Genomic DNA, 25006 nt, shown 5'->3' with positions numbered 1-25006 from the left:
AGTCCAGGAAAGACGGACAGATCAAGGAGGTGGGATGAGGTTAGTAGGTAGGAGATGGGGGTGCGGCTTGGGGTGGGAGGAAGGGATGGGTGAGAGGAAGAACAGGGTAGGGAGGCAGTGACAGGTTGGACTGGTTTTGGGATGCAGTGGGTGGAGGGGAAGAGCTGGGCTGGTTGTGTGGTGCAGTGGGGGGAAGGGGCAAACTGGGCTGGTTTAGGGATGCAGTGGGGGAAGGGGAGATTTTGAAGCTCGAGAAGTCCACATTGATACCATTAGGCTGCAGGGTTCCCAAGCGGAATATGAGTTGCTGTTCCTGGAACCTTCGGGTGGCATCATTGTGGCACTGCAGGAGGCCCATGATGGACATGTCATCTAAAGAATGGGAGGGGGAGTGGAAATGGTTTGCGACTGGGAGGTGCAGTTGTTTGTTGCGAACCGAGCGGAGGTGTTCTGCAAAGCGGTCCCCAAGCCTCCGCTTGGTTTCTCCAATGTAGAGGAAGCCACACCGGGTACAGTGGATGCAGTATACCACATTGGCAGATGTGCAGGTGAACCTCTGCTTAATGTGGAATGTCATCTTGGGGCCTGGGATAGGGGTGAGGGAGGAGGTGTGGGGGCAAGTGTAGCATTTCCTGCGGTTGCAGGGGAAGGTGCCGGGTGTGGTGGGGTTGGAGGGCAGTGTGGAGCGAACAAGGGAGTCACGGAGAGAGTGGTCTCTCCGGAAAGCAGACAGGGGTGGGGATGGAAAAATGTCTTGGGTGGTGGGGTCGGATTGCAGATGGCGGAAGTGTCGGAGGATGATGCGTTGTATCCGGAGGTTGGTGGGGTGGTGTGTGAGAACGAGGGGGATCCTCTTGGGGCGGTTGTGGCAGGGGCGGGGTGTGAGGGATGTGTTGCGGGAAATGCGGGAGACGCGGTCAAGGGCGTTCTCGATCACTGTGGGGGGAAAGTTGCGGTCCTTGAAGAACTTGGACATCTGGGATGTGCGGGAGTGGAATGTCTTATCGTGGGAGCAGATGCGGCGAAGGCGGAGGAATTGGGAATCGGGGATGGAATTTTTGCAGGAGGGTAGGTGGGAGGAGGTGTATTCTAGGTAGCTGTGGGAGTCGGTGGGCTTGAAATGGACATCAGTTACAAGCTGGTTGCCTGAGATGGAGACTGAGAGATCCAGGAAGGTGAGGGATGTGCTGGAGATGGCCCAAGTGAACTGAAGGTTGGGGTGGAAGGTGTTGGTGAAGTGGATGAACTGTTCGAGCTCCTCTGGGGAGCAAGAGGCGGCGCCGATACAGTCATCAATGTAACGGAGGAAGAGGTGGGGTTTGGGGCCTGTCTTCCTATTTGTAGGTTACGTGGAACAGTCCCTCTTCTGCACCTACACAGGCCCCCAACCCCACCTCTTCCTCCGTTACATTGATGACTGTATCGGCGCCGGCTCTTGCTCCCCAGAGGAGCTCGAACAGTTCATTCACTTCACCAACACCTTGCACCCCAACCTAGAGTTCACCTGGGCCATCTTCAACACATCCCTCACCTTCCTGGATCTCTCAGTCTCCATCTCAGGCAACCAGCTTGTAACTGATGTCCATTTCAAGCCCTCCGACTCCAACAGCTACCTAGAATACACCTCCTCCCACCCACCCTCCTGCAAAAATTCCATCCCCTATTCCCAATTCCTCTGCCTCCGCCACATCTGCTCCCACGATAAGACATTCCACTCCCACACATCCCAGAAGTCCAAGTTCTTCAAGGACCGCAACTTTCCCCCCACAGTGATCGAGAACGCCCTTGACCGCGTCTCCTGCATTTCCCGCAACACATCCCTCACACCCCACCCCCGCCACAACCGCCCCAAGAGGATCCCCCTCGTTCTCACACACCACCCCACCAACCTCCGGATACAACGCATCATCCTCCGACACTTCAACCATCTACAATCCGACCCCACCACCCAAGACATTTTTCCATCCCCACCCCGTCTGCTTTCCGAAGAGACCACTCTCTCCGTGACTCCCTTGTTCGCTCCACACTGCCCTCCAACCCCACCACACCCGGCACCTTCCCCTGCAACCGCAGGAAATGCTACACTTGCCCCCACACCTCCTCCCTCACCCCTATCCCAGGCCCCAAGATGACATTCCACATTAAGCAGAGGTTCACCTGCACATCTGCCAATGTGGTATACTGCATCGACTGTACCCGGTGTGGCTTCCTCTACATTGGGGAAACCAAGCGGAGGCTTGGGGACCGCTTTGCAGAACACCTCCACTCGGTTCGCAACAAACAACTGCACCTCCCAGTCGCAAACCATTTCCACTCCCCCTCCCATTCTTTAGATGACATGTCCATCATGGGCCTCCTGCAGTGCCACAATGATGCCACCCGAAGGTTGCAGGAACAGCAACTCATATTCCGCCTGGGAACCCTGCAGCCTAATGGTATCAATGTGGACTTCACCAGTTTCAAAATCTCCCCTTCCCCCACCGCATCCACACAACCAGCCCAGCTCTTCCCCTCCACCCACTGCATCCCAAAACCAGTCCAACCTGTCTCTGCCTCCCTAACCTGTTCTTCCTCCCACCCCAAGCCGCACCCCCATCTCTTACCTACTAACCTCATCCCACCTCCTTGACCTGTCCGTCTTCCCTGGACTGACCTATCCCCTCCCTACCTCCCCACCTATACTCTCTCCACCTATCTTCTTTTCTCTCCATCTTCGGTTCACCTCCCCCTCTCTCCCTATTTATTCCAGAACCCTCACCCCATCCCCCTCTCTGATGAAGGGTCTAGGCCCGAAACGTCAGCTTTTGTGCTCCTGAGATGCTGCTTGGCCTGCTGTGTTCATCCAGCCTCACATTTTATTATCTTGGATTCTCCAGCATCTGCAGTTCCCATTATCACTCACACATCACATCTAATGTAAAGTTGGGTTAGGCAGATGGCGAAACAGTCAATGATGAAGAATGAAAACACCCTAGTGAAACTTTTAACTTGTTAGAATGAAATGGTCTGTTCCTGAGCTGTAAATACTATATAACCTGTCATAAATTTTACAAATATTTAGACAGATATCCCTAACTGATTACATTTAAAACTTAATTCCTTGATGATGTTGTATGTTGCTTCCCCACCCCTCCAACTCCACCACAGTGTACAAGCTAAAACCATTGATACCAATGAGTAAATTTCTAAATGCACCATTTGGTACATTCCTCGTAAATACAAATCAAGAAGGTCTTACTTTCAATCTCTGGTCTTTACTAGATCCTGAGTCAAGCTCGGTGTCCTTGGCTTAACTCCATTAGGCTGGTCAAGTAAAAAAATCAGCCAACTGATAAGCACCTCATGAATGTTTTGTCATTTATTACTGTCTCATTCATGCTTTCCTTTACAACTAGCAGGGAGAAATGAGATTTTCTGTATTAATCACCAATTACAATCTTTTCATCACAGCAACAGTTATACGTGAGCTCAGATGAAGGTGTTGCCCAGATCTCTTTTCATCGTTGCCACCTCTATGGGACAGCATGTGCTGACTGCTGTTTGGCCAGAGATCCTTACTGTGCTTGGGATGGAAAGTCCTGCTCCAGGTTCTATTTAACCGGTAAAAGGTAAGAAAACCAACCAATGCTGGACAGTTTTATGTTGCCAACAAATGCCATTAATCGTTTACTATATTTCCGATCAGTGACCAACAATTAAAAATATGGGGCTGCAGCTTCCGTGGAATGCCTATCATAGTCAGGTTGCCGTTCCATTCCTAATACTTGCCCTAGCCCGTAGGTACGTGCTTCTGGCACCACCCTCCAAAGCTCTTCAGAAGTGCAAAGTGTGCTTGATCTTGGAGCCTTCCAATGCCATGCAGGATCAGTGTTGGAGGCCAAACCATGTTCCTTTATTACCACAGTGACTGCCATACTCTGGTATATATAAACACCCCAAAGACACTTTGACAAGCTTTGGAAAAATGGTAAATATATAAGGTAAATATGTAGGTGGCAAAGTATGAGGCGCACAAATGAGGGTGGAAGTTGCCAGGTGGGTGTGGGTTGGAAGTGCCAAATGGGCACGGGGTGAGCATGCCATGCAGGTCTGGGGTTAAGGGTGTCAGGTAAGTACATGGAATAGTGTGGGCAGGTAAGTTTGTAAGAGGAGAAGGTTCAAGGAGGGTGCGAGAGTAGGATGCCAGGTAGATAAGGGGTAGAATGCATGCGAGTGAGGGGTGTAGGGTGGTAAGTGAGTAATAGGGTGGCGGGTAAATAAATGAGGGTAGGGTGAGTCACTTGTCAGTGATGGAGTGATCAGACTGTGACCTGGAAGTTAAGTATCTTGGAGGGGTGCTGTGGGGTGAGAAGGGCAAATTGGTGCAGTGGAGAGCCTGAATGCCCATGGAGAGGGGTGGGGGTTGCAGGGAGGTGGGGGATTAATCTCACTGATTCAGGGTCTATTTTATAGTTAGCCAGAAGTTAAAGCAAGTGTTAATTCCTTCTGCGATAGTAAGAACTGCTGATACTGAAGTCAGAGATAATACAATGTGGAGCTAGAGGTACACAGCAGGCCAGGCAGCCTTAGAGGAACAGCAAAGTTGACATTTCGAATCAGGACCCTTCTCAAGAATTCCTTCTATCTATTCTTAGGTAATTACCAAATAAATCGGAACCCTCAATTTGTCTGGAGGGCCACAGATGCTGAGTAATTTCCCTTTGGAAGTTTGAATTCCGTGTAGTAAGTGCACCGGAAATTCCAAAGGGTCCCATTGCACACCTGCAGGGTATGTCCCACCTCTAAATACTGGAGACTGATGGATCTGGGCCTTTGATTTCCTCAGAATACACAAGTATCTTCGGCTACAAGATTGTATATGCCATTCGCAGTGCAAGGTCACCAATAACTGCAATCCCATGTAAATAGCCATTTTTAATAGAATCATTGGAGTTTAAAGCTCTAAAGGAAGTTATTCAGACCACTGTATCTATGCCAACTTTTTGGTCAAAGAATTCTGCATTAATTCCACTGCCTTGCTTTCTCCCAATGCTATTGAAACCATCACACTCTAATAGGAGGTAGTTTTGCTAGGTGCCTCTAGCACAAATGCCTTTGATGCCAAAGCGATTGCTGTTTATGGCTTTATGTTAAGTGCTTTTGTTGTAACTATGGGACAATCAGATTTTCAGTTCATTCAATCAAGCAAGCAGTGTGAATGTAATTGCTTAGTTTCTGCAAATCCATCTGATGATAAATGAAGCAATTTCTGCATTAATTTTGGTTTCAATAGGAACAGACTCAATGGAAGCATTTCGGTAATCTCAAAGTGGCAAAGATAGGAATTAATTCACAAAACAATCACTAAATATAGGATAACAGCCACATGCAAAGGCTCCATGTTTCCATTTTCTACAGCATTTTTGAATGGACTTTTCATCCTGATGAAAGAATGACACACTCAGTAGCCTGAGGGGAATTATTCTGTTTTTAATGAGATCTTCTGAATAGGTGCTCAATTTAGCACCACCAAGAATAAATACAATACTGAAATGCTGCATCATATACATGAATGGTTCTTTTCACCTTTTACTGATATTAGTAATCACTCCTTCAGACTTGTGAATGGGTGCTTGTGTCCCCATTACTCAAGTTTACAGAACAAATGAGAATGATAATTTTTTCCAGTGAAGACAGTAGCACTGAAGAGGTAAAAAGGCTCTTAATTGCAGCCTGAATTCCTCTCTGACCTGTTTGGCTATTCATGGATAATACCAATCAGTTCTGTCATTAGCTGACAAGTTCTGCAATTAGGAGGAGAAAGCAAACAAATTACTCTCCACAGCTACTTCCTGTAGATGGATTAATGCCTCTGCCCATCCTAGGTCGACATTTAAACAAAATTGCATCTCATTGTGAACTAGAATCTGCACGTTTAGCCTGTTGTCTGGTGAGACAATGACAATGAACTAAGAAAGGAGGTAAATCTCAATATATACAAATGTTGTTTGGAGACGATTAAATAATAGCAGTTTTTATTCTGAAGGTCCAGAACACAGGATAAACAGAGCTAGTTTGTCTCCCAGGATGCCATTTTCTACTGAAATACATCGGGATATTTTTGTCCCCAACACTGAGTCTGTCATCTGCTGGAGAGAATCTATTGCCTGCTGTAGAATGCCCCTGATCTTCATTCATTGATCTCAGACATTAATTTCCAAACAGATGGGTGATTTGTTAATCCAAATTACTGCCCATCAGGTGAGGTTAATAACTTACTGCATTTTGCACCCACAGTTCCACCAATCATAATGACTCCCACTGCCCATCACTGGAATCTTTGCTAATGTCCTTTGTAATTGTGTTTTCTTTTGGTTACAGGAGAAGCCGGAGGCAGGATGTGAGACATGGTAACCCAATGACACAGTGCAGGGGTTTTAATCTAAAAGGTGAACAGTACAATCTGTGATTAATGATGCTACAGAAAGATCTTGAAAGTCATTCATGTGACCAATGTAGACACTGGAAAAAAAACTCTAGTTTCTTATCACTAAAATTATGAGGAAATCATTAAAAAAAGAAAATATGAAAATTTAGCAATTACTACTAAGAAAGCAATTAGGAAATACACAATATATAACCATTAAATAGTTACACAATCTTTACAGTGAAGGCCATTCAGCCCAAAAAGTACATTCTAACAGGTTTGTGCTCCATGTGAACATCTTCCCACTCAACTTCATCTAAACTCACCAACATACCCCTGTGCTGTGTTTATTACCTGATTAACTTTAAGTATCATATTAACTTTTCTTTAAATGCATTCCTGCTAGGCATCTCAGCAGCTCATGTTGACAGTGAGTTCCACATTCTAAACACTCCTTAGGGGAAAATATTGCCCCACAATACCCTAATAGATTCATTAGTTTCAATCTTGTATTTATGAATAAAAACCAAAAGAACTATGGGTGCTGTAAATCAGGAACAAAAACAAAATTGCTGGGAAGGCTCAGCAGGTCTGGCAGTATCTGTGGAGGAGAAAATTGGGTTAACATTTCAGGTCCAGTGACCCTTCCTCAGAATTGATAGTGGCTGGGAAAACGTCAGTTTATATGCAGAAAATAGGGAGGTGGGTGGGGTAGGGAGTAAAGGATAGGATAGAGCCCAAAGAGAGAGAAAGGCAGTTGGACTGACAAAGGAGTTCCTAATGATCAGGCTGGGTTAATGATTAGTTGTTAATGGGGACTGTTAGTGACTAAACACTTAGTGACGAAATGGAAATGACAGTATTAACCCTAATGGACCGGACAGTATAAATTCCAAGTGAAGTAGAATAACATCACTTCATCAGAGGCTCCACTGATGAATTCATCTAGCATGGTGACGAAACATCCAAACAAAAACAAGCCAGCTTGGCAAGCAAGTCAACAACCTCACTATTCATGACTACTGTATATCCCATAATGCTTAATATGCAATGAAATACATTTGAAATGTCACTGTTACAATGTGGGAAATATGGCAGCCAATTTGTATGAAGAAAGCTCCCAGAAAGAGCAGTATGATAGTGACCAGTTTATCTTTTTAATATCGAGTGAGGAATAAATACGGGGCAGGACACAAAGAAAGACTCTTGTCTTCTTTAAACCAGTGCTGTGGGATCGTTTAAATTCATCTGAGAGGTGATGTTTCATCTGAAAGACAGCACTTCTAACAGTGCAGCACTCCTTCCAGCTCTAATGGACAGTCAGACCTGAATTTTGTATGAGTGTCCAGGAGTGGAATTTGAACTAACCTCAGACTCCGGCTAGGGCATAGCCAGCTGAGCTACAGCAACATGTGGAATAAAGCTTATTCACTTTAATTGAAGGTACTGACCCAGTTAAATTGATCATATCTTCACCTTCACTACTAATATCTCCAGCGATAATGGGAACTGCAGATGCTGGAGAATTCCAAGATAATAAAATGTGAGGCTGGATGAACACAGCAGGCCAAGCACCATCTCAGGAGCACAAAAGCTGACGTTTCGGGCCTAGACCCTTCATCAGAGAGGGGGATGGGGAGAGGGAACTGGAATAAATAGGGAGAGAGGGGGAGGCGGACCGAAGATGGAGAGTAAAGAAGATAGGTGGAGAGAGTATAGGTGGGGAGGTAGGGAGGGGATAGGTCAGTCCAGGGAAGACGGACAGGTCAAGGAGGTGGGATGAGGTTAGTAGGTAGCTGAGGGTGCGGCTTGGGTTGGGAGAAAGGGATGGGTGAGAGGAAGAACCGGTTACGGAGGCAGAGACAGGTTGGACTGGTTTTGGGATGCAGTGGGTGGGGGGGAAGAGCTGGGCTGGTTGTGTGGTGCAGTGGGGGGAGGGGACGAACTGGGCTGGTTTAGGGATGCAGTTGGGGAAGGGGAGATTTTGAAACTGGTGAAGTCCACATTGATACCATATGGCTGCGGGGTTCCCAGGCGGAATATGAGTTGCTGTTCCAGCAACCTTCGGGTGGCATCATTGTGGCAGTGCAGGAGGCCCATGATGGACATGTCATCTAGAGAATGGGAGGGGGAGTGGAAATGGTTTGCGACTGGGAGGTGCAGTTGTTTGTTGCGGACTGAGCGGAGGTGTTCTGCAAAGCGGTCCCCAAGCCTCCGCTTGGTTTCCCCAATGTAGAGGAAGCCGCACCGGGTACAGTGGATGCAGTATACCACATTGGCAGATGTGCAGGTGAACCTCAGCTTAATGTGGAATGTCATCTTGGGGCCTGGGATAGGGGTGAGGGAGGAGGTGTGGGGACAAGTGTAGCATTTCCTGCGGTTGCAGGGGAAGGTGCCGGGTGTGGTGGGGTTGGAGGGCAGTGTGGAGCGAACAAGGGAGTCACGGAGAGAGTGGTCTCTCCGGAAAGCAGACAGGGGAGGGGATGGAAAAATGTCTTGGGTGGTGGGGTCGGATTGTAAATGGCGGAAGTGTCGGAGGATGATGCGTTGTATCCGGAGGTTGGTGGGGTGGTGTGTGAGAACGAGGGGGATCCTCTTAGGGCGGTTGTGGCGGGGGCGGGGTGTGAGGGATGTTTTGCGGGAAATACGGGAGACGCGGTCAAGGGCGTTCTCGATCACTGTGGGGGGAAAGTTGCGGTCCTTAAAGAACTTGGACACCTGGGATGTGCGGGAGTGGAATGTCTTATCGTGGGAGCAGATGCGGCGGAGGCGGAGGATTTGGGAATAGGGGATGGAAACAGGGAGAACATGCAAACTCCATACAGACAGTCACCCAAAAGTGGAATTGAATCTGGGTCCTTGGCACTGACAGGCAGCAGTGCTAACCACTGATCCACTGTGTGACTTGTAAATCAACAAATCTATGGTTATATTTCCATGTTAAAGGGAACTCTGCTAGGCTTGTTTGAGCTTGTGTGCAGAATTTCCTTTCCAGGCAAATCACTCTCATTGTTATTGGTATTACTGTTAGTGCTTTCTTTTTTGTAACATTAGAAACTGGAAAAATAAGTAAATAGCCTTTAAAATGTTTCTTGCCTGAATCTTCCACACTACCACCAGAAGCTGATCCTTCGATGTTGCACGCGCTGCATTTTATTTTTCACAGCCTAACTAATTCTCTGAGAGATAGTAGGAGCTGCTGATGCTGGAGTCTGAGATAACAAGGTGTAGAGCTGCATAAATACACCAGGCCAGGCAGTATCAGAGAAGCAGAAAAGCTAATGTTTAGGGTCTGGACCCTTCTTCAGAAATGATTTCTAAAGTTGGTGTACATTCAAAGCTACGACAGCTAGTAACTCCAAAGATTAATATGTGCTTTTGAATGACAAAAATGCCCTCAAAACGTTGAATATACGAGCATCCACACATGTAAATTATGAGTCAGCATTAGATCATTCAGTCCTCTAGCATGCTCCACCATTGAATGGGATTATGGCTGATCTAATCGTAGACTGAAATTCACATTGCCACCTGCTTCAAATAACCTTAGATTTTTGACTAATGAAGGAGCCAATCTTCAGCTACTTAAAAATAATTAAATGGGCCTGCCTTCATTACTTTCTGGAGAAGAGTGTTCCAAAGATTTTCAACCATTCGAGACAAAAATTCCTCCTCATCTCCATCTTGAATGAATTACCCCTTTATCCCCCACACCTTGTGTCAATGAGGGTGCACTGTGTCAAATGCCCTGAGGATCTTGTGCATTTTCGGAAGATCCCTATTCATTCTTCTGAACTCTAACAGATACAGTCCAGTCTGTCCGACCATTTGTCATACCAACCCACCACCACCCCAAACAAGTCATCAGTCAAATGTACCTTCTCAGAACTGTATCTAATACTTGCTTAACTAAAGAGACCAAAACTGTACACAGCATTCTAGATGTGGACTGACTAACACAAGGATAGAAGTTAACATCAAAGAAAACAGCTCCCAAGCTTATTAAAATAATTTAAATATTTGCAGAAAAGTGATCATTGCTGTACTTTCTTTCTTTTGGCAGATGTCACATATTCTTTCTGTTTTGTTTCCCATTTCATGTTGCTTTGCCAAGTTAGTTTCTAAACATCTGAAGATTGTTAAGCGCAGAATGAAGCCCCTTTTGGGCACTGAGTTACAATTACATCATGTACATTCTGAAATCTTACTTGCTTCAAAGAAAAATAGCAATGTTAACTCTGGTGGTGGTTGACATACAAAGCTACAGCAGCCAGTAACTCCAGAGATTAATGTGTGCTCTTGAATGACAAAAATGCCTCAAGCTGTCGAATGGTTATATGAACATTCACTCATGCAAATTATGAGCCAGTGGTAGACTGCAGGGGAAGGCATCCTTCATTTAAAAATATTATTTTGGTTCTTCTGTAAAACCTGATGTGAAATATATCATATGAAAATGAACCATACACCTTAAAGATTGATGGAGACCAAGATATATGGTTAAAGTGAATAATTATTTCTGTATGAATAAAGATGGTGTAGTAAAAAGTGGACAGGACTGCATTAAAGATTCAATTAACAGTGATATCACCAGTCACACTGAATCTACTCATTGATGTGGTGTTAAATTATTATTTATATTTTATGTTTATTCTTTAAAGTTTCAAACAATATCTAATCTATACCATAAATAGAACGCGGAATATTGATCTATGGGATCCAAATTATATTCTACTGTCACACTTGTAAATAATTTCATTTGTTCAGTTGCTGGTTGACCCATTTATTAAAATGTGTATTGGATCATTTTATTTCCTTGTACCCTCCCTCTATTATATGGTCTGAACGCACTAAATTCTGTTCAACACTTGTCAGAAGTAATAATATTGAGGCAAATAAATATATTTAGAGTTTCCTTTGATTCTGGCTTCATATTAAAAATAATTCGTGCTATTACGTATTGTTAAAATATATCATTCATTTCAGCATACAGAAATGCAGTGGAATCTGTGCAATATGGAGTGAAAAACAGCACGGCTTTCCTTGAGTGTACGCCAAAGTCACCCCAAGCTTCAGTTAAATGGTTGATGCAAAAAACAAATGACAGAAGAAAGGAGGTTTGTATTCTTATCATTACATTGCAATTTTAGAAATGTGTGGTGACAGAGAATTAATTTCTGGTGTTTGACCATAAGATTATAGAAGTTTACTGCAAAGGACGATACCGTTAAACTCATCAATACCCATTTGTAAAAGAAAATTAGCATAATCGAATGGATCGAATAACAGTTTTGACATAATGCCTTAACGTTATCCTATCTTATTCCACATGATTTAACTGATGCCCCACAATGAGAATCTGGCGCGAGATGAACTTTCACAGATCCAGCCATCTTACATTGGCCATTACAAGGCACAGCTCTCCTCCATCAATTTGGGTGATACACTTTGTCAGAGTCAGAAAGAGCACCTATAGCCCATGTAAGCAGGGCCAAATGGAGGTGGCATCATCAGGATAGAAAGTGGAGTCTCTGATCTAAACATTCCTCGATTGCAGGATCCTTAGATTTCTACTTTACAATGTCTGGCTTTCGTTTTGACCTTATTAACGAGCATAAATGCTTCAAGCATATTTCAAAACTCTTAAAGAAAATATGCAAAGTATACTCGAGAAAATCTAAATTCACTTTCTGCTTGCATCATGGGAGCAATGTTCAAACAACCATCCATTGTGGAAAAGTAAAAATATAATTTTCATCCAGAATGATGTCGCTGAAAATGAAGAGCAATAGTATAGATGTAGTATTAATCTCCAAAGCTTTACTTTTACCTTTTTAAACCCTGGGTTCTCACTTGCAAATTAGTTGGGATAGGAAATTGCATTCTTCAGTGGAGACCAATAATCTGTTCCCAAATGCGTTCCTATGTTTTCAGAAAAAAGGTTGAACAATTAAATCGGTAGGAGAGGTGGCATGGATAAGGCAGGGTTTTACGAAGGTGCACCAACCTCATTTAGTCCCACATGGTTCCATAAAGGAGGAATGAAACGTTAGTCGGAAGCTGGCAGCCAAAGTGTGTCCCAAACAGCTGACAGCCTTTACTGAAACATTGCAAGACCCGAAACAGTGATACGTGGCCACATAAATCCCAAGAGACTTCGACTGAGGAGCAGCAAGCTTCCATCACATTGACTGCTTTCACAGAGAAACACCACAAGCATGCGGGATTCAGCACAGGAAGATATTGTATGTGCCAAAGCTGCAGTGAAAGATACAGTAACAACACATTCATAATAGATGAAAATGATAACAAAACAAATGGATTTTGCTTCAATGCAGTTTTGAATAGCTTTTTAGAAAGGTAAATGAAGGTGGGAGATAGATGATTGATGTGCACCTATTGTATTTGAAGCCCCATGTTTCAGAACAGACAGCATGATATTTATGTGGCCACTCCATAGCGTTTAACAGGATTGGGGCACCGATCCAGGGCCTAGTTATGTTTACCATGAAAACCATTTCAATCAATAATTGCTTTAACTTTCTGCTGCATGTTACCCTCACCATTTGTACTTACCCCTCCACCTCCTTCACAAGATGGCATTGATGGCATACATTCTCACAATGAAGCTATAGTGAATAAGCAGTAGACTTGAATGATGTTGAAAACTTTTCAGGTGATAAAGAGAAGACTATCTGTTCTTTTCAAATCGTGGAATCCTTGCTTACATCCAGTTTACAGAAATGGCATCATCTGGCCCTTGTGTGACATGCATGTTAACTTGCCACAAATCTGCATCTAGCACATAACTTGCTCTAGGTGGACATAGACTACTTCATTAAAAATGGGATTAAAAATGGAAACTGACCATTATGTGGATGTGAGTTTGCTCGCTGAGCTGGAAGGTTAGTTTTCATGCAAACTAACCTTCCAGCTCAGCGAGCAAACTCACATCCAGAACCTCAACCTGAGCTACAAATCTTCTCAAAACTCGCTGACCATTATGTATTCCTCCATCAGCAACCACACTTCTGATGTTATACAAGGTTAAGAATATAACAGCATTACTTACTTTAGGTTTTGAGATGACAATATATTGAGATCATTTAAAGAGAGTTGTAATTCTGTGTAAAATATTGGAGTAAGCCACTTTACAGTGGTAGTGTGGATGCAATCTCTTGTAAGACTCTAATGCTATTTAGTAAACCTTTCATGAACAAGATAGAAATTAAGGTTGACATGAAATATGCAGAAGTACTAAATTTCAAACTTCAGTGGACCTGCGGTTTACCAAATTTAGACATGGTTGAATCCCCTAAAAAAAACTTGACATTTCTCATCACTCTTAGACAAATAATTATGCTACTGGAAAATAAAATCCAAATCAAAAGCAATCTGTTATAAATTTATGTAAACAATTTGTTCAACCTACTTGTTAAAGATTTAGGATCCTATCTCTGAGGAATGATAATAGTTTGCTTTATTGATTCGTGTGATGGGAGCTGTATATTTATGGGTAGAAATTGAATACGGCAATGAGTTCATATTTTCTGCCATGTAGAAGAATACAAGATGATACCTGTGAGCCATATAGGTGCTGAAAGCTGGTTTCCCCTTGGTAGAGAGTTGAGGAGCCATATAGGTGCTGAGTGGTGGTTTCCCCTTGGTAGAAAGTTGAGGAAAATGCAGTTGATGTAGGAGATCAGCCAAGATTAATTGAACGGTGAAGCAGGTCTCAAGAAGCCACATGACATGCTTTTTAATCCAATTCTTATATCCTCTTGCTGAGGTCACTTTTCTCAATTACCACAGAGCTGTCTCTTGTGCAGTAATACCTTTTGAGGAAGTGATACCACTTGGTTATGGCCAGCCACATGAAATATGGGTGAAAAGACTGGTCTATTCAGACAACCCAAGTAGCTGTACAAAGCTATCACATCCCCCTTACATTCTCCACAAACTACCACTCTTCCAAGTCTGGAAAAAACCTATTTGAGGAAAATATTGAACTGTCCAGTTCGTCTGAATTTGTAAAGTTAAAGATTTGGAAGAGTGGTAGTTTGTTTTCATAAAGATAGTTGTCTTGTAGATGGTCCAAGGTCTGATGTTCTATTCAAAACATTCAATCGTTTGTATTTATTTTGTGGGCAATGTTGTCCCCGTTAGAATCATAGTCTCTAAAGTACGGAAAGAGGCTGTTCAGCCCAACAGTTCGACACCAACCCTCTGAAGAGCATCCGGCCCTGATTCAGCCCTCTATCCTGTTCCCACAACCCCATGTTTGACATGGTTAATCCACCTAGCTAGCAAATCCCTGGATAGTATGAGAATTTTAGCATGGCCAACCACCTAATCTGCACATCTTTAGACTGTGGGAGGAAACTGGAGCACCCGAAGGAAACTCACGGACACAGGGAGAACATGCAAACTCCACACAAACAGTCACTCAAAATGGAGTCAAACCCAAGTCCCTAGCACCATGAGGCAGCAGGGCTCACTACAGAGCCATTGTGTTGCCTAGATATTAGAGCAGCTACTTTTTATTTTTGTCGCAGCATCTCAAATTTTCAAACATTGCTTTACCCTGGTGAGTAATGTCATTCCTGGAGCTGCATGCACCACCTTCTTCAAATTATGTCAGTGGACCTTTGTTCTGAATACACCTGTAGGTCACTGTTGAAGTAGGTAACTTTATTACTTCAACTTATTGATTAATATTAGCTTCACATTCGTTCAGTGACTAGGTAATTAGTAAAATAAAATTGTTAACTTCCTCAATTGTATTATCTCATGATTCCTCCTTGTTTGATGTGACATCCTTTATGGTTGATGGAGATTCTTTGTTGGGGGAGATGAGATGTAGTGAATGTAATTATAGAAACAAATAAATGACACTAACAGTTTTCAGGAAAAAGACATGCGGCAAGAGGACATGTGTGTGGGTCTGAAAGGGTTAACGCTTCTGAGTGCAAGAAGTACCACCATAATACCATGAGCACTTTGTGGGAGAGTATGATAAATTTGTGTGGAAAGCAGAATTAAGGCTAGGGCCTTCAAAACAATCTTGTAGCAATGCAGAGACTATTCTTGTAATCTGTATATAGCTGCAGAGAGGCAATAAACTACATCTTATTTACTTTATACAACTCTTCTTGTAAGAACCCTACACTTAGATGATACAGATGACAACACACACAGTAGAACTTAGGTCTGAACTTATTGGCTCTTGAGATAAGCATAAATATGCAGCAAATCCATCTGCCTTTTCTCCTTTTGAAATCCTCTCCCTTGCTTAAATTGAGAGTTTCCAAAAGAATGCCTAAAAGAATTAGCATGCTAGAAAAATGTTCTCTGTTGCTATCATTAAACCAGCAGCTGTCATCAAGACTTTTGCAGGAAAAGAATTGTGGAAAAACACATCTTGAATCCCAGTAGCAACTAATTCACCAAGGATAATGCTGGAGCAGATCTACACAGATGCTGGAATGTTTGAAGCAGTAGCTAACAATAAAGCTTGTCTTTTAGAGCTTAATTCCCACAGGCCAGAGCAGAAAATCCTAGCAGCACCCACGTAATTTGGGCAAGTGACAGAAATTCAGTGAGCAGGCAGAAAATAGCACGGTCTTTTGGGAGACCAGATTTGCAGCAGATTACAGGATCTCTAATGGAACACCTTGTGAAACCTCAAAAATATATAAAATTATTCAATTCAGCAAATTCCATTCCTCACTTTTGGCTTCACTGGCTAGTTAGAATGAGATTGCTCCAAGAATTACCAAGTTAGTCACATAATAATTTATTTTCCATGAACATTTTGGAAATCCTTAATTCTAGTAAGTACTGCAATCTACTGGCTCTCAATATCTCAAGGAGAAGGTGATAACCGCATATGCTTTATGTTAAGGTAATGATTGACATTGCACTAAGAGGTGATATTGGTCTGTTCAATAAAAAGTTATTTTATAAAGATGGAATATAATGTGGGAAAATGTGAACTCATCCACGTTGGCAGAAAGAATATGGAAAGACATTTTATTTAAATAGAGAGAGTGTAGAACATTGAGGTACAGAGGAATCCCCATTTCTTGGTATCTGAAGCACAATAAGTTACAATGTAAGTGATTAGGAAGTCAAATGGGATGTTATTGTTTATCGTAGGGGGAATGACATATAAAGCTCGGAATGTTTTACTATATTTGTACGAGATATTAGTGAGATTGCATCTAGAATAATGTGTTCAGTTTTGCCTTAATTGAGAAAAGATGTAATTGCATTAAAAGCAGAAGAGAAAATTCATTCAACCGATTCCTAGACTAAGAGGTTTATCTTATGTGGAGAGGTGAAACAGATTGGGCCAATATCCATTGGGCTTAGAATAATGAGAGGTGATCTCATTGAAATACATAAGATCCTAAAGGAATTTTAAAGGGTAAATGTTGAAAGGATCTTTCCCCTTGTGAAAGGGACTGAACTCAGGGGCATAGTTTAAAATTAAGTTGTCTGCCATTTAAGATAAAGATTGCTTTATTTTCTCCAAGGAAGTCTCCCTGACACCGTTCAATTCTCTTTCATGAAGATTGGTGGAGGCAGTATCATTGAATCATTTTTAAGGCAGAGATAGATAAATTCTTAACTAACAAAGGAGTCAAAGGTATGGAAAGGGAAATGGAGTTGAGGCTACAATCAGATCAATCATGTTCTTATTGAATCAGAGAACAGGTTCAAGGGGCCAAATGGCAAACTTCTCTCAATTTGTGTGTTTTTATTAACAAGGGAAAAAATTTACATACATTCTTCAGTTTTCAGATGCAGTTATTTACACCATCATTGACTTCATTGTTAGTGCCTGCATGAAGATTTTTTAAAATCCGAGGGAAGTATTCACAGATGCTATAATTTGTTCCATGATAATAAAATGTGAGGCTGGATGAACACAGCAGGCCCAGCAGCATCTCAGGAGCACAAAAGCTGACGTTTCGGGCCTAGACCCTTCATCAGAGAGGGGGATGGGGTGAGGGTTCTGGAATAAATAGGGAGAGAGGGGGAGGCGGACCGAAGATGGAGAGAAAAGAAGATAGGTGGAGAGGAGAGTATAGGTGGGGAGGTAGGGAGGGAATAGGTCAGTCCAGGGAAGACGGACAGGTCAAGGAGGTGGGATGAGGTTAGTAGGTAGGAGATGGAGGTGCGGCTTGGGGTGGGAAGAAGGGATGTGTGAGAGGAAGAACAGGTTAGGGAGGCAGAGACAGGTTGGACTGGTTTTGGGATGCAGTGGGTGGAGGGGAAGAGCTGGGCTGGTTGTGTGGTGCAGTGGGGGGAGGGGATGAACTGGGCTGGTTTTGGGATGCGGTGGGGGAAGGGGAGATTTTGAAGCTGGTGAAGTCCACATTGATACCATTAGGCTGCAGGGTTCCCAAGCGGAATATGAGTTGTTTTTCCTGCAACCTTCGGGTGGCATCATTGTGGCACTGCAGGAGGCCCATGATGGACATGTCATCTAAAGAATGGGAGGGGAGTGGAAATGGTTTGCGACTGGGAGGTGCAGTTGTTTATTGCGAACCAAGCGGAGGTGTTCTGCAAAGCGGTCCCCAGGCCTCCACTCGGTTTCCCCAATGTAGAGGAAGCATCACCGGATACAGTGGATGCAGTATACCACATTGGCAGATGTACAGGTGAACCTCTGCTTAATGTGGAAAGTCATCTTGGGGCCTGGGATAGGGGTGAGGGAGGAGGTGTGGGGGTAAGTGTAGCATTTCCTGCGGTTGCAGGGGAAGGTGCCGGGTGTGGTGGGGTTGGAGGGCAGTGTGGAGCGAACAAGGGAGTCACGGAGAGAGCGGTCTCTCCGGAAAGCAGACAGGGGAGGGGATGGAAAAATGTCTTGGGTGGTGGGGTCGGATTGTAAATGGCGGAAGTGTCGGAGGATGATGCGTTGTATCCGGAGGTTGGTGGGGTGGTGTGTGAGAACGAGGGGGATCCTCTTTGGGCAGTTGTGGCGGGGGCGGGGTGTGAGGAATGTGTTGCGGGAAATGCGGGAGACGCGGTCAAGGGCGTTCTCGACCACTGTGGGGGGAAAGTTGCGGTCCTTGAAGAACTTGGTCATCTGGGATGTGCGGGAGTGGAATGCCTCATCGTGGGAGCAGATGCGGCGGAGGCGGAGGAATTGGGAACCAGCCCAGTTCATCCCCTCCCCCCACTGCACCACACAGCCAGCCCAGCTCTTCCCCTCCACCCACTGCATCCCAAAACCAGTCCAACCTGTCTGTGCCTCCCTAACCTGTTCTTCATCTCACCCATCCCCTCCTCCCACCCCAAGCCGCACCTCCATCTCCTACTAACCTCATCCCACCTCCTTGACCTGTCCGTCTTCCCTGGACTGACCTATCCCCTCCCTACCTCCCCACCTATACTCTCCTCTCCACCTATCTTCTTTTCTCTCCATCTTCGGTCCGCCTCCCTCTCTCTCCCTATTTATTCCAGAACCCTCACCCCAACCCCCTCTCTGATGAAGGGTCTAGGCCCGAAACGTCAGCTTTTGTGCTCCTGAGATGGTGGTTGGCCTGCTGTGTTCATCCAGCCTCACATTTTGTTATCTTGGATTCTCCAGCATCTGCAGTTCCCATTATCACTGATATAATTTGTTCCATATCTGGTAATGCAATTAATGTTGTTCTTCTATTTAAGGCTACAAAAATTTTTTAAAAACACATTGAATCACCCAGGCATTTTAAATGAGATATTTTCCCTTTAGTTAATGAAGAGTGTCATTTCAATGGCATAAAGTCATACAACATGGAAACAGACATTTCAGTCCAACCAGTCCATGCCAAACATAATCCCAACTAAATTAGTCCCACCCACCTGCTCCAAGCCCATATCCGTCAAAACCTTTCTTATTCACATACGTATCCAAATGCCTTTTAAAAGTTGTACTTGTACCCACATCCAATACTTCCTCAGGAAATTCATTCCACACACAAACCACTCTCTGTGTGTGTCATGCCTTTTTTATATGTCTGTCCTCTCACTTTAAAAATATGCCCCCCTGTCTGAACTACCCCATCCAAGGGAAATGGCAACTACCATTAACTCTATCAAGACCCCTCATTATTTTATAAAGTTCTATAAGGCCACCTCTCAACCTGTTATGCTCCAGTGAAAAAAGCCCCAGCCTATCCAGCCTTTCAATATAACTCAATTCTTCCATACCCGGCAACATCCTAATAAATCTCTTCTAAACCCTCTCCAGCTTAATAATATCTTTCTGATAACTGAGTGACCAGAACTGGACACAATTGGACACTAGAAGAGGCCTCACCAATGTCCTGTACAACTTCAACATTACTTCCCAACTCTTATACTCAAAGGACTCAGCAATAACTACCCTGCCAGATGCAGATTTCAAAGAATTATGCGCCTGAGCCCCTAGATCCCTCTGTCCTACAAAACTACCCAAGGCTCTACCATTAATTGTATAAGACCTAACCCTGTCTTTTGTACCAAAATGCAATACCTCGCATTTATCTAGATTGAACTCCATCTGCTACTTTTCCGGCCATTGAGCCATTTGACCAAGACCCTTTTATAATCTTAGAAAACCTTCTTCATTGTCTAATGATATAAAATGCAGTTCTCCCTCTTACAATGGCCCATATCCACATGTTCCAGAAAAAAAGCTAACAAATTGTGGACGATGCTGAACAGCAACTCCTTTGCCTCACATCCAGACTGATAGCAGTTTGCAATGGCAATATATCCTCCCAATACCTTCCCACATCTACATTCCCATCTCTTTTCTCAAAGCATTCCTTAAAACTCACTTCTTTAATCTAATTTGCCATTCTTGTTAGTGGTTATATTACTCAACATTGATTTTTGCTTCTTTGGAGCAAATTAGGAAGGTTATTTCAAAATGAAGACATTTTGTAAACTGAGGTTTTTGGTGCTGCTTCTCTTAGCATTAACTGTGAAGAAGGGCCAATGAGTGATTTGTTCATGAGAAAGTACTCAAATGCCTGTATATTGTTTTAAGGTGCACATATAAACATTGAACTGTGACAGAATTCAGGTAGCACAGCCCTCTCAATCTTGTTTTTGCTTGAGAAAATATACTGATCATCTAGATTACAATAATTGATTCTTCTATTTAATTAAAGGCATTTCTGAATTAAGCAGATGTAAGGATGATTCTGATAGTAGATCTGGCAACTTGTGTATTGTATACAGTCTCAATAAATTCATGCTCAGATTAAGAGCAATATCATAGCATTTGGCTTTAAGTGCCACCTATCTGTTTTCCGCCTAAATAATGGGTAACCAGCTGCAGAGCCAGCCAGTTTTCAGCAAAAAGCCCCAGTTGGTTGCTATACTGCCATGCTGCTGGCTTCTAAACATGAAGAAGTGTATCCACCATCTATAGGAGACTTTATTTACATCACAGACTATGCTGATACCAAGAGTCAGATCCGTCAGTTGGGAATACTTATTCTTAAAGAACTTGATTTTAAATTGGGCCACCCACTTCCACTGCATTTCCTGAACTGAGCATCAAAGACTGATGTAAGTATGGCACTTTTTTGCGGCCAGGAAAGGATGATAGGGTAACGGAATGGGTAAGGGGCAGCATGATGGCTCAATGGTTAGCACTGCAGCCTCGCAGCACCAGGGGCCCAGGTTCAATTCCACCCTCAGGCCATTGTCTGTGTGGAGTTTGCACATTCTCCCCGTGTCTGTTTGGGTTTTCTCTGGGTGCTCTGGTTTCCTCCCACAGTCCAAAGATGTGCAGTTTAGGTGGATTGGATATGCCAAATTGCCCGTAGTGTTCAGGGATCTGTAGATTAGGTGGGTTATAGGGGGATGGGCCTGGGTGGGATGGTTTGAGAATCCGTGTGGACTTGTTGGGCTGAAGGGCCTGTTTCCACACTGTAGGGATTCTATAATCTGTGATCTAATAAAATAAGTTAAGGAAAAACTTTTGCCACCCTTGGACATCTAATACCCACTAGATACAAGTTACAGATGGGCTAATAGCTGGGCAGGTGAGAGTTGCTAATTGATCACCTGTTGAATGTTATAGCGAAGAACTGAGTGCTCTCAGTGCCCCTTCCAGATCTGTTCTGTCTTTAACCAAGACCCAAGGTCATTCAGTCCTTCTCCACAGACTCGGAATTCATTTATGAGCAGATCTCACCCATCTTGCTCTCTTCTCCACCTCACTGTTCATTGACTTTTGACACACTTCCAGAACTCAAACCAAGTAGCAGCTCCTAGCTCCCAGAATTGAAGGAGTGTAGTTTTCTGTCAATGTTTATGACTGTAAAATGGAGAGAAATACAGCTTATACCACTCAAAATCACACACTTACTAAAAGCCATTTGACCTGAGAAAATCAGAGGAGAAAGGATTTTTATTTTACAAGGTGCCACAGTTGCCAATTGGAAACAGCTCCTGTCCAGTCTTAAAATGGACTGTTCCCAATGATGTTTCAGGCAGGACATAACACCCTGTGGACTGCTGGAATCATTTTTACTGTTATTGAAAAATCCAGGAGGAATTGTTTTGTAATGAACTGAGACCATTATTTCAGAAGAGAGAAACCAATACATTATTCTGATATAAAAATTGCAGTATAGGTTCATTTACTCTTTTGTGTACAGAATAAAAAGCTTAACTACTCTTGCAAAAAAGAGCTATCCTTTTATTTGTTAGAATGCAATTACTTTTTATTATGCTTTCTTCTTCATTTTTCTCATCTCCCTTGTTTCCTCCCATCATGTTCGAGAAAGTGGGTTAATAACCAGTTCCCAATTTCTATCAATAGACTGTGGACTGGCTCCTAGGAAAGGCATGAGAGTATCCAATGTATTCCCCATCTCTACTGGGTTTCTGCACTTCTCCACCAGTCTAAAGCTAGGTCAAATAAGCTACACCATGTTGCACATTGGGGTTGGCATGACAACGCACTCCAGAGTGGGTACATTTTGTTTTCCAGAGAACTTGCTGTTATTTTAAATTTGTTTGTGGGATGTTAGCATCACTGGAATACTTTAAATGAAAAACACTGCTTTAAGCCACACAACCGTGTAAAACAGGTGTCTATTTCCAACAGGTAAAGCAAGATGAAAGAATTCTAGTGACCAAGCATGGCCTACTGATTCGTTCTGTACAAAATGTTGACAGAGGGCTTTATCACTGCATTGCTACAGAGAACAACTTCAAAAGCACCGTGGTGAAAATCAAGCTGAAAGTAGTGGATCCAGACCACGTTACCCCTATAATCAACAAAGGGACGTCGTGGACCTGGGGAGCTGCTCATGGCCTGAGTGGTGTGCAACTTCTTCACAAGGACCTGATAGGACTATTCAGTTACTCTGAAATGCAAGCAATCAATAAGTACTGTAAGGAGAGTTGGCATCAGCAGAGACAGACTGAGAAGGGACAATCAATCAGAATAGATCATCCAAAACTAAAGGCACTTATTGATAGAAGAAAAAGTCGAAATAGAAGAAATCAGTTGCCTGGTACTTAAGAACTGCCTTATATGATAATTATTTGATGGTATGAAACTATTTAATATGAACTGTACAAAATACATCAGTAGTCATCTTGTTCATCTTTTTACCTTTGCTCCTGAATTTAGCTATACTTGGGAATGTCTGAACATTCTGTGATTAGCGCAGCATTTTATACTGTAATTTTTCTGTGATATCTAACATCTTCATCTTATGTAAAGTCGACATACATTTAGATTTAATTCCTGTCTATTTGTAATAACTTGTAAGGAGGCCATTTTCTATTGGCCAGTTTTCGATAGTAAACTAGTTCAAACCTCTTACTTACATTCTGTAAACTAAAGCTGCTGTAAGCCTTTCATTTTTACCTGACTTGTATTTGGCCTCTGTGCCAAAGCCAATGAGTTCCACAGCTCAACCCCTGTGACTGAGCAAGTGGGACCAAACCATCATGAAAAATGTTAAATTGAGTGTGGTGTGGTACTACTTCAGTTCTCATGACCCGTGAGTTCTGTTTTCTGGTAAGGGCCTGGAAGGTCAAAGGTAATATTGGACCTACACCTTAGTATTATATTGAATACTGTAATATATGAGGAAGATGTCATTTTAAGCGCAAAACCTAGAAACAGCATTATCTTAAGCACTTAAGAATCTAATTCTGTAAATACCCATTAAATGTATTGCAATATATTGGAAGATGAGCTATTGAACTGTAGAAGGAGACATATGTTATAGAAATATGTTATCTGGAAAACATCAAATTGCTCTACAACAGAAATAAAAACAGAAAATATTGGAAATACGCAGCAGATCTGTTAACATTTACAAGAAAATTAAGAGAAGCATTTGGTGCAGATACTCTTCTTCCAATTCCATTGAAAGATTTTTCCAAAATGTTACAGCTTTATCTTTTGGATATCAATTCTTCTGTTCTGCATTTATAGTAGTCCCTGTTTCTATTACAGACTTTGAAATTTATTTTGCTTCTTAACATTGTTACAGATACATGTTAAGAAAAGGAAAATTACTATTGCCCGTCATGATGAAATAATTTACAATAGAAATTCTAAAATATTGGGCCATTCTAAAAGCAATTTATCACTGGGTAATAATTAATGGATTCTGAGACAAACCCCACTGAATGACCCATCTTCGCATTGAATCTCAAGGTTCATTGACTATAGTAGCTGAACACAGTCCTGCATATCAACAGCAACGGTAAATGCTACAAGTACTGTCTCCATCATTCCTACTAGAATTAAAACTACAGAGTGTATAGATGAATGTTTCCTGAGATTTTATTGTAAATGAAATGATTAAGCTATTATTTGGTATATTTAGGTGTTTTTTGGTATGTTGTTATGTGTAGGTTAAGTACAAAAGCTCTCAGATTTAAACATTTCTCTTCCACTTGCCAATGCAAACAGCTAGTTAATTTGAGTAGGAAGGAGATCAAATATGAGCGTACAGTTTTTACTAAAGTTTAAATTGCTGTCAGAATGTTAACAAATTAAAGAAAACGGAGAACTTGTTGTTCCTAACAAAATGGCAGTTAAGGTATAGATGAAGTATAGATTAAACATTTCTGCTGGACTAATTTATGTCAAGAAAACATGACACAATGTACTTTCATGGTGATGATAATAAACCTTCAAAGACACACTTAATTTTTTCCAGTGCATGTCTTCTCTACTACAAATAACGTTCCACGCAATATGCTTTAACCTATTATTTGTTCTCATCTCCAGTTCTGGCAGTTTGGACTCACTAACAAAAACAACCCAAATAATACATGATGGATGGGTCTGATCCTATCTAGTCCCAGTGAAGTGCACTTTTGTGGGAGTCACTAGGCAGCAGAAAAAAAGGTATTTTCCCCTCTGTTTCCATAATTTTCATGTACTGAGGCCAGTAGTGCTCAGACTGAGAGTAGCTGATGCAATTGTTGTGTGTCCTCTTACTTGTACCTTCTAAGCGTGCAGGTTCTTTGGTGGCTTATGTAGTCCACTGTGTGTGAGGGTAGCCATCTTTTGGTCCAATGAGAAGAGCCCAGTGATGTATACAAGAGGTAGTTTATTGCTTCTTAGTAACTATT

At 42.7% G+C, this 25006-nt stretch overlaps 1 protein-coding gene across 4 annotated transcripts in view; it reads left to right on the top strand.

Moving 5' to 3' along the window:
• The window catches only part of sema3c (sema domain, immunoglobulin domain (Ig), short basic domain, secreted, (semaphorin) 3C), a 163334-nt gene extending 139623 nt beyond the window's left edge, over positions 1-23711 (top strand). For all 4 annotated transcript variants that reach the window (XM_048554274.2, XM_059654603.1, XM_048554273.2 and 1 more), the window contains 4 exons: positions 3451-3608; positions 6361-6428; positions 11393-11523; positions 22509-23711. In XM_048554274.2, the coding sequence (XP_048410231.1) occupies positions 3451-3608; positions 6361-6428; positions 11393-11523; positions 22509-22928 (777 nt within the window). In that variant the 3' untranslated portion in view covers positions 22929-23711. The remainder of the gene's footprint in view (positions 1-3450; positions 3609-6360; positions 6429-11392; positions 11524-22508) is intronic.
• Positions 23712-25006: the final 1295 nt, after the last annotated feature.

The sequence above is a fragment of the Stegostoma tigrinum genome, chromosome 25 (assembly GCF_030684315.1).
Source record: "Stegostoma tigrinum isolate sSteTig4 chromosome 25, sSteTig4.hap1, whole genome shotgun sequence".
NCBI classification, from domain to species: domain Eukaryota; kingdom Metazoa; phylum Chordata; class Chondrichthyes; order Orectolobiformes; family Stegostomatidae; genus Stegostoma; species Stegostoma tigrinum.
The sequence above is the reverse complement of the archived record's forward strand: the minus strand, read 5'-3'. Positions and strand labels throughout refer to the sequence as shown.